Source organism: Poecilia reticulata, unplaced genomic scaffold (genome assembly GCF_000633615.1).
Source record: "Poecilia reticulata strain Guanapo unplaced genomic scaffold, Guppy_female_1.0+MT scaffold_645, whole genome shotgun sequence".
In the NCBI taxonomy this organism is placed as follows: Eukaryota; Metazoa; Chordata; class Actinopteri; order Cyprinodontiformes; family Poeciliidae; genus Poecilia; species Poecilia reticulata.
Genome location: NW_007615394.1, coordinates 1 through 10,546, shown reverse-complemented (window position 1 = coordinate 10,546; position 10,546 = coordinate 1). Strand labels below are relative to the sequence as shown.

The window sequence follows — 10,546 nt, the reverse complement described above, 5'->3', positions numbered from 1 at the left end:
AAAAAAAAAAAAAAATAATAATAATTATGTGATTGGTATCGGTGATCAGCCCTCGGCAAGAAAAAACCTGATCGGCACATCTCTACTGGAAACATCTGCGGTATTTGAATGCAACACATATCATCTCCGATATCCACCGGACTCTCAGTTGCGCGTTATGTCAGCTGTTTGGGATTCCTCTCTGTTCTTACGTCACCGCGCTTTCTGATTGGCTACCTGTCACATTCAACAGGTTGTGTTCTCGTTCCCAGTCAGGAAAAACCCCACAGGCTGCGATAAAAGGGCCAAGACAACCCAAATTGGGTATATTAAGGATTTAGCGGGAACACCAACATGCAGAAGCCTTATCTGACGGTTGTCACTGGTAGCTTTAACCGGCTTAAGACATGGCAAATAATGAGTGAAGATGTCTGCTTGATAGAAAAGTACAGTGAGAAAAAAAATATTTACATAGGATTTATAAGATTAAATAGATAAAATTAAAGAGACAAAATTTAAGACCTGTGATTAACGTATTTAAGGTTAACTCACATATTCTTTAATGAATTTAAGACTTTTTCAAAACTTACTTTTCCATAAATGAGAACTTTTTAAAAGACTTTTTAAGGATGGTGGACACCTTGTATACTTATTTTAAGTCCTGAATATATTTTAATTCTTGAAACAGGCAAGTGATCAGAACATATACATCTGTGGTATTGCCCTTGTTGGAGGTCTGCTAGCAGAACAGAAATTTAATCTCTGGAATGCATTGTGCATCTTTCCAGGCCGCCATCCTAACTATGCCAGCATGTGGAGTGAGGGATGGATGGAAGAATATGTGTGAGAGTGTGTGTGTGTTTCACTACAGGACAATAGCAGTTAGTTGCAGTATCAGCGTTATCTGTTGTGCCACAAAGCAGCCACTGTTCAAACAACCGTAGACTCTCACAGGCGAGTCGGTTAGGCGTTGGCACACTGTAGATCAGGGAGCCGGTTTGGCACAGTCCATTCCGGAGTGCAGGATTGTGAACCCTAATGTTAAAAACGTCAGAATTTGGTGCATGTTCTGCTTAAGGACACGCAATGCAGAAATGCAGACATGGAGGACCAAAGTGGATCTGCACAATGGCTATTTTGGGATGCTTCCCACTGGATGGGGGCAAGTGTGGGAATGTGAGGGGTTGTAGGGCTAAAAATGTCCATACCGTGTGGGAAATATTTTCAAGCAAACTGCAGTGATGAAAAAATTGGGACAAAAAAAAAGGCAGTAAAAGAGATGGTTTGGCTGTTTTATGGGAGAACAGAAAACTTCATGTGCCAGCCTCACCACACCACTGATGATGTTCTCTCTGGTTGTTCTGCGGTTCGCGCTCTGCTTTGTCTATTTTAACTAAACAGTTGCTCCTGTGTATATTTAGGCTAATTCAGATGTACCGTTGTTGTATTTAAGTAAACAAATGTCTTAAGCTAAAGTGAAGAAGTTTACAATCTGCTAATATAGTATTGGTGCACTGTTCATCTAAGCACACGTTCTTCCACATGTTCTAGCAAATTACATTTATTCTGGCTTTATTTACATTGGGCGTGAAAACTTTTCAAAGCAATATAAGTTACTGTGTCTGTCTGTAGGAGAATGGGGGGATATAAGGCACGTGTCCATTGGGGAGCAACAGATGGAGAAAAGTAATCTGGTGGAACCCCCTAATCTGCTCAATGTGTGTGTGAGTGCGTTTTATTCCCCGGACGAGCCCCCATCAGCTTGGTCCGCTTTGCAATGCGAGCAGGTGGTGCTTCCGCCATGGCTATGCTTTGAGTCAGAAAGTTAAATACCCCAGAGCTTTTTTTCCCCCAACAAAGACACACACCAGATCTGATCCTATTAGTGATTACATCACTGGCACAAAGCCACTCACGTGCTTTGGGCTAAACGAGCCTACTTTTATTTACAGACAAATTTCAATGACATCTTACCTCCACCTCACAGCTGAAGTCAGTTCCATCTAGGAGGGTGACGTGACACACCACCACCTTCATCTTATTCTTCCTCACCAGGCGAAGAGGAGACTGGAAAATCGAAGTCTGGCTTTCTCCTCCGTCTGTTTCTGCCTCCACGTGTCCTTCTGGCTCCTTCTTCTTCTCCTCCTCTGCTCCTTTTCCGACTGCAGTCTCTTTGGTCTTCTCCGGACTTTTTGCAGTGGCGTCTTCCACCTTCTCTTCCTTTGCAGGCTGCAAAAAAAAAGCAAGGCAAAACTCGGTTGTTATTGATGCTCTGATTTCTTTATTATCTTATTCAAACCCCAACTGTTTGCTTGAACTCAGTGGGAAGTTCCCAGTTGGCTCTCTTTAATGCTCCTTGTGTGATTTTCTCTCCAATTTGATGTTGTTTAAAGGAAAGCAGGCATTTCTTTTGGCCTGGTGACTGAAATGTTGATGTCAGTGGGTGGGCCCACTTAGCATAATGTGATCAGCGGATGGAAGAACACATGTAAGCAAGCTGGAGAACATTTTCAAGTCTTTCCTTCATTCTTTCCGGGTAAAGAAACAAATCTAAAGAGAGTACTGTTGCACATACATGTTTATCAGCTTGACGTCTTTTTTTTAAGAGGTAATCTCCTTAAAATGTTCCTCCCTTAACTGTGAAGTGGAAAATCTTGGTTTTCAAAGTTTTTCTTACCAATTAAAATTTGAAAAATGTAGTGTGCATTCCTTTACTATGATACTCCTAAATCCAGTCAAGTGCTGTTCATACAGAGTTAGCAGTTCAATTTAGTTTTATTTATATAGCGTCAATTCACAACAAATGTCATCTCAAGGAATTTTACCCAAAAAAATTTTTTAAATTCACTCACACATACTTTCCAATTGATCCCATCAAACAATAGAGTAGGCTCAATTCATTATTAAAAAGTTGTTTGAAAACCACGGCTGTATTTCTGACTAGTACTCTCTAAACTTCTACATTTTAATTTGTAAAAGATTTTTAAAATGATGCATATTTTTTCATTTCATAGTCAAGCACTACTTTATGTTGCTCTGTCACATAAAATCTCCTTAAGATACATTGAAGTTTGCAGTTTCAACATGACAAAAAGTGAAAATAAACACACTGCAAATCATCTCTATGGCTCCAATTGTAATTTTTTCCAAACATTTTGGACTAAATTCACACGACATCTGAAAGTACAACTTCCGTTTTCCCATTTCTGCCATGATGCTGATGATACACACAGCAGAGCCCCTTACCTCAGTGTCGGCACTGGCGCTGGAGTCAGATTCAGGCTGCGTTGCTTCCTTGACTTCCTCCGACTTCACTTCCTCTTTCTCTTCCACTTCCTCGGCGTGGCCGTTCACCTCAGGGGCAGGCTCCTCCTCTCCCTCTACCCCCTTGCTGACGGGTTCCTCTGTTGCTGGGACCTCCTTTGTTGGAGATGTCTAAATGGGAAGAATTAAATTTTTTTTTTATTAAATTCCAGTTTTAGACCTTAGATAACATCCCTGGCTTTAAAGATTCAGTAAACAGACACTGATAGTAAAATTGAAATCTTGCTTTTCACGCAGTCTCAACAGCATAGTAACGTCAGTGAGATTTTACCTGGCTTTGAGATTTCTGCTTCTTAAACCATGTTGGCAGGTATCGAGTTATCCCTTTGCCTTCTTTGCCCTCTTTTTCCTTCTCCTTCCCCTTTTCCTTCTCCTCTCCCTCAACGTTTGCTACTTCCTGGCTCTCTTGCTTGGCCGTCTCCGATTGGTCCGGCTGAGCAGCTGACTCCTCTGCTTTCTCCTTCACCTCTGTCTCAGAGCCCGCTTCTGTTGTCATGGTGATGGGTCAATCTGTAATAAAGAAAAAGGAAAGAAAAGAAAAAGGAGGTGAGTGATGAAGCATGATGTGATGAAATGACTTTTGGGTTTTACGACTCCTACGAAAGCATGGAGGTATGTTGTACGTTAAACCCACTGCAAATATTTGCCTAACACAAATAACAGCTGGCAGCAGGTGAACTCATTAGTTTATGATATCACATTTCCACAGAGACTTTCATCTGGGTCACTAGCTGGTTACAAGCACATCTTTGTAAACCCAGAGAAAGAGAAGAGAATTCCTCAATTGTTAAAATATGAGTCACGACGGTTTTGTCCTGCAGCTGCGGTCAGCATACATAAACTCTTCAACCCAAATTTCCTTGGCAGCGCTGTCCACACACACAACCTTTCACAGCAGCAGTCACTTTCAAGCAGCTTGGCGCTAATTTGTTGATAGCACTGCGAGACAACGACATCGCTTCTCTAGGGGAAGTAAAGGTCACGGATGTGAGACGAACAAGTTTGAAAGTAAAAACGTGGTATTTAAATCATACTTAAGATGCCATTCCTCGAGTCATCTTTATTTTTCCTTATTAACATCTTAAACGGTCCATGACTTTCATTACTCTGGTCTGCCATGTTCGATAAAAGCGGACACACAAATATCCAGTGCAGCAGCGGTGCAAAGGGAGGGGGTCGGAGTAAAAATAGAACAGGTCTTCTTACGCATGATTGGCTAATGAGGTAGAGCTGGGAGGAGGAGAGATGAATGAGGAAAGGTGTGTGTGTGTGTGTGTCCGGAAGAAGCAATAAACCAGTTGAGTAGAGAAAAAAAACAAGGAGATAAACACTTCTTAAGAGGTAAACCCAGTCCAATAAAACATCACATATAAGAACCACGGCTGAGTTTTCTCAGACTTGAGCGTTTCTCAGAGGTTCAATGAAGAAAAAATAAGGGAATCAAAACAATTTGCTAAAAATAAGAAGTTGCTTGTAGGTCCAGGAATGGAAAAGTAAAACTGAGCTGCACATACGCAAGCTTTGATTTCGTTTCAGAAAATGTGTCTCATCCGAGTCTATGTTTTACTGCAGAGTCAAGCTTTCTTGTTGGCATCAGACGAGCAATGAAGAAATACTATATCAGATGTGCTGTAAGCAAGCGGCGCCTGAAGAACGTCTGCAGAGCAACGTAAACCTTCAGTCTTCAGACTCAAGGCGTTTGCCTCCAACAGGTTCTTCTGCCAGAATTGCCCTGAATTGAGCCATTTTGTTTACAGGGATTTCATGATCCATTTTATTTCTGACTCTTCGTGAACGTTTACTGCTGTCCTGAAGTGTCATTCTGTAAATACAGACACTTTTAATGCAAAGTTGTACTAAAAGTTGCATTAAAAGTGGATTCAAAGTGTCAGCTTTGCACTAAAAGTGTCATTATTTACCAGATGACACTTCATGACAGCAGTCAGACATTCACCTTGACCCCTTCTTGTTCATTACAGGTGTTATGTCATGTGTATGACAGCATTATGCCAGTCTTATGCACACCCCTTCAACTAAAGGGTTAGCAAATGTTGCACTGGATTTTATTTCTAGTCGTCAGAGTAAAGAGGGTTAAACGGAAATGGTTGCTATGTGCAGTCCTGTCACAACACATTTTGCTGGACGATAAATTGCCCCAGAAGATATTGCAATGAATGATAATGTTGTTTTGAGACCATTTTTCAAGTAATATAATGGTAATGGCATAATAATGCAAGTTTCCCATTTCATAAACCAATAAACTTTAATTTCTGACCGACATTTAACCCTAGAACCAGAGGAAATTTTAAATATCTTAAAAAACACACACAAAAGAAATAACAAATAAAAGGAATTATTAAGTCTCTGTAAGCAAAATTTCCCCCAGACTGAAGTTTTTGTCATCCAGTCTTTAGAAAGACTGAGAAAAATGATCACACAAATGGAAATCATCCAGCTCGTTTTAATTTATCATGCGGTTAACTGATTTATTGCGACAGGCTTTAACCACGTGCCATTTTCCTCCCTCTAATTATGTAATACTTTGTACGGAGCTATAGAGTAGTGATTATAATGTGATCAAATATGAAATGGTTTAAGGGCGACGAAAACGTTTGCAAAGCACTGGATGCCCAATTTGAGTAGCGACAAAACTACTTCAATTCTGGTTTGTAAGAACAATCCTCTATTAAAGACACCCTGCAGATCCTTCTCAGAAACAGGGCTTCTCTTTAAGAGTGGGTTCATTCGGAGATGGCACCTAAGTGGAGCTTCGTCACGGCGGCTTAGGCCTGCTTCAAACTCGCCCTCTGTCTCTGCAGCTATTAACACCGGGAACCTTGTTCTACTGCTCCCATAACTTCAACCCTCTCGTCTCCCCCCGCCCCTGCTTTCTCTTCGTTGCTATCTTTTCTTCTCAGCTCAGGAAGCCTCTTTCTCTCTTTCAAGCCCCCATTTTAGCCCCTAATTTACATTATCTCCTACACTCTTCTTCTCTCTCCCCCTTCACAAACAAGCCAGAGAAGACAGTAAAACCAAGTTTTTCTGATGGGAGTCAAGAGTTTCTGAGCTACAACTGTAACAGATGGCTGATACAAAGAGGTCAGGCGCAGGTGAGAAACATTGAATCGTATAGCTGACGCCTGAGCGAGCCGACATCCTGCGTGTTTCTTGCTTCATTAAAGACGACTCCAAATTCGTCTGCAGGCGCACACTGGTGGTGTTGTGGTGCATTTTCTTCAAATATTTTATGCTCATTTAATCCAGTGGAATCGTGCAAGTGGGGTTTGTGATTCAACATTCCTGAGCTTTCTCTGCATTTACCTTAGCCTCTCACTTTGCATATCTCAACCGATTTAATCATTATCCAGAGGTGTGCAGAATCGCTGGCTAGTTGCCGTTTCATTCCGCTTTGTGCATTTGACATGATTCACGTTTATTTGCTTTACAAATTTGCCACAGATGAAACTGTTGTGAGACGCTGATTACGCTGCTGGGAACGTTTCCCACCTCTCCTGTTAGTGCTTGCAAATGAGCGGATGAATGGTTACGTGAGCTGATGAGCTTACAGCCTTACCTACCGTCGCTTGTGTTTCTCTCTTACTTCCCTTTCGTTCCTTCTCACCTACGGTTGCCTTCTGAAATCCCGTTCAGCTCTTTCTGCCTTTCCTTTCCGTCTCTTTCTCTCCCCCGCTGCTCAAGGAATGCCTGTCCTACTAACTGTCCCCCATCCTCTCCTCCGTCCCTCAGAGCTCTGCTTCCTCCACCCTCCCGCCCCCCGGCCTCCCAGGACCCTCGCTCAGAGAAACGAGGGCAGAAAACGGGAGAGAAATTCAGAGGGTTGGAAGGGGGGGGAGGGTGGAGTTACAGAAGACCCTTGAGAGAGACAGAAAGTGTGCCTACTGCGCCAGATTACTAATGGACGACGATCAGCATGGGGATTAAGACTTCCTCGGCTCGGTTTTCATACCATATCAAGCAGGAAAAGCTTCCATAAACACCTCTTCTAACATGACTATACCTTTTTTTACCCCCACTGCTTTTTCATGGTACTTGTCTGGAGTATTTATGAGCATCCTGAACGCAGAGCTCTTACATACAAAGTTATCACTGCATCATTTTTTTTTAGACTGCAGACAGTTGAAACTGCATATTTCTTTGCATGGAAAAAGAGGGTCATGAAGAGTACCACTAACCCCAGAGAGAGGGAGAGAGAGCACCACCCATTTGTTCAGATATGACTCCGTTCCGCCTCAAACATCGAAGCCAAATAGAGAGAAATTCAAATGGAAAACACTGTCACAAAGGGGGGAAAAAGGACAGTAATAATCTGGGTTTTAATGCCTCCCTTCCCCCTTTTTCCTTTCTTTTATATGTTGTAATGAAGATAGCAGGGCTGTCTAGGTGATTCAAAAGCACATGCGTACCCACCCACCCTATTCTACGGGGCATAGCAGGGCAAGAGTGGAGGAACAGGTTTCTATGGTGAAGGCATTCATGGGCTACGACAATAAATCCCCATGGAGATGAGAGATTACAACGGCAAAAATAAATATCGGTGGATGGGGGGGACTGGTGACAATAGGAGAGTGTTACCGTGTCGAAGCCTTTTCAGAGCACATCAGGGTTACATGCGACGTTCATTGTGCAGCTATCAGAGCCGGAACGGATACTTCTCACTCTCTGCGTTCAACCCGCCATAAAGAGAGCAGGGCTCCGTTTAACACCGTCTGCTTTATCCATGACTGTCCTTAAAAAGTGATTCTACTAATTTTTGGTATACATTTTGCTGGTTGGTGATACGTTATTTGCAAAACAAAACGAGTAGCCACAGGGATGGTTTCTTCCCCCAGGCTGTCTCTCTGATGAACACTTTACAGGAAAAAAGCCCAAATCAGATCTATACCATGCACTAACTCATATCTACGCTAACTATTTTAGTAATTGATTAATCACTAACTGGAGTACACAATCAAAATAAGATAAAAACACTCTTATCTGTAAATATGTCTAGTCTAGTTCTTATTTGCTAAAGGAATGCCACGTTACTGCATTTTGGGCAACAAAATGTTTATTTTCTTATTTAAAAAGGAAATTGAATTGTTTTTTTTATTTGCATCTTTTAATGTCACTCTAATATTGTATATAACTAAATGAAAAATCTGCAGAATTTTCTAATGTTTCGTTCAATAGAATAACCAATAGAGTAATAAATTACTAAACTAATCATTAGTAGCGGCCCCAATTTATACATATTTACAAAAAGCCATTGTGTGTGTGCACAAACTTTAATAAAAAAAGTTGATTCTGACTATTACCTACAAAACGTAGCAGGTTCTTTTACTACACACAGAACGATACTTGAAACCTCATTGAGGAAAACGGGACGATCTCTGATCAGTGGGTTCCAGTGATTCACATAAGAGTTGCTGTAAAATCGTTTCACTAAAGATCAGAAATGGTTATCTTTGTACTGCTGTGCATGTTCTCCCTGTGCATGCCTATGTTCTCTCTGGGTACTCCGTCTTCCTTCCACAGTCCAAAAACCTCAAAACAAGTCTTAGGAAATGAGGGTTTCATTTTCACAATTCTGACTTTGTTTTTATTGCAAATATAAACTTTTCAAAACAGCCAAATTTGTAGAGATGCACCAAAAGAAATTGCTTGTTCCATTACTTATTTTTATCTTGTCCAATTATCAATAGACATGCAGGTCTCTAATATAAGACTCTAAGACGGTGACAAATTGCTCAACTTACAATAAAAGATGGAGACCAGAAGGATGCGCTGTTAAACTGAACATTAAATAAATCAATAGCATGATTTTTCCATCAAATCGCACACTGACAACCCTAAATATAGAGCGCAATAAATGAAACCCAATCCATCAGTGCAGTAGATGTACATTAGCTCTGCATTAGCCTTCATCTATGCAAAGTTTTCACAAAGTACAAAGAATTGTAAAAGGATGAGCCTACATCCGGCCGAATGTAATGAAATAAGGATTAACTCCAGCAGATAGTTGGACGTCGAGGCAACAAGTTGGAGCTTTCCAAAAAGAATAGCATCACGGGCCAGCAGCTGACAGCTACGCAGGCACAGTTTTGAAATAAGCACACACAAACACGGTGCAGAACCCTAATCTGTGCTGTTCTCTTGTATGATCCCTCCATCTGTCATGCAGCGGCACAAAAAAATATGCACAAACAGAAGCAGATGCATTTCAACACACTTAAACATATTTAATACCATACTTTCAGAATTAGAGAGGTGGGGGGGAGAATATCAGTCGAGTGATGAGTTTTTGACCAAAACTTCCGACACACACATCCTCCCAAACACACACACCCACACATTAAAAAGATACTTAGGAACGCCGGTGGTGTGAAAATTCGGGACATGCCTGTCTCTTTACACAGTACTCTGACCCTCAAACGGAGGATTACACAAGGGATAATCCCTGTGTATGTTTGTGTGTCTGTCTGTCAGCCTGTCCATACTGGCATCCTTTCTACTGCCTCACTGCCTCTGCTTTTCATCTACGCTCAGGTCTAATTTTTCGCTGATATAAAACGACACGGATATGCTCCCCGGAGTCCTCCTCCAGTTTTCTAAAGAAAGTTCATCTCAAGCATGATTCTTAGAGGATGTTTAATATGTAATTAGTCTGGTTGCTATACCATTATTCCCAACTCACAGCAACAATTGTCTGCTGCTAAACACCTGGTTTCAGTTCATTGGTAGCTGTTGTAAGAAATTAGGATAAGTTTATATTCCTTTGGTATGGTTTCAAAAGAAAAAAAATTGCAGTATGTCAACATCTTGATTTAATCGCAATAAAATATGTTTATCCACAAAAAAAAACACTTAACTCAGTTCATGAATTTGGTCCTCCTCTGTAAAGTGTCCCCCTCTGTGTCGCTCTATGTCTGTGAGAATAATAGGTCAGCTCATAACTACTATTGTTAAGTGCTAAACTCCCCTTTTCAGCGATTAAAGCAGTCAGGCGCAAATGGCCTGTCTGTGTGAATGTGAGACTGAGTGTGTGTGTGTGTAAGGGAGACAAAGAACGAGGGCGTGTCACACAAGTGCACATGAGAGGGGTTGTATTTTACTGTGATATCCCAGGACATAAAAAAAGAGAAGAGAGAGTAAGAAAGCAGGCAGGAACCGAGCCTCAAGACACACACACACACACACACACACACACACACACACACACACACACACACACACACACACACAC

At 41.4% G+C, this 10,546-nt stretch overlaps 1 protein-coding gene across 1 annotated transcript; it reads right to left on the bottom strand.

Moving 5' to 3' along the window:
• Window positions 1-1,953: 1,953 nt before the first annotated feature.
• LOC103461131 (band 4.1-like protein 2) lies at window positions 1,954-7,075 on the bottom strand (the record flags this gene model as incomplete). The annotated part of the gene is made up of 4 exons (XM_008403458.2): window positions 6,882-7,075; window positions 3,575-3,813; window positions 3,226-3,414; window positions 1,954-2,208 (listed from the first exon to the last, which is right to left on the bottom strand). Coding segments are annotated over exons 2-4 (669 nt in total), but the record flags the coding sequence as incomplete, so codon positions are not given.
• Between the last annotated feature and the right edge of the window lie 3,471 nt (window positions 7,076-10,546).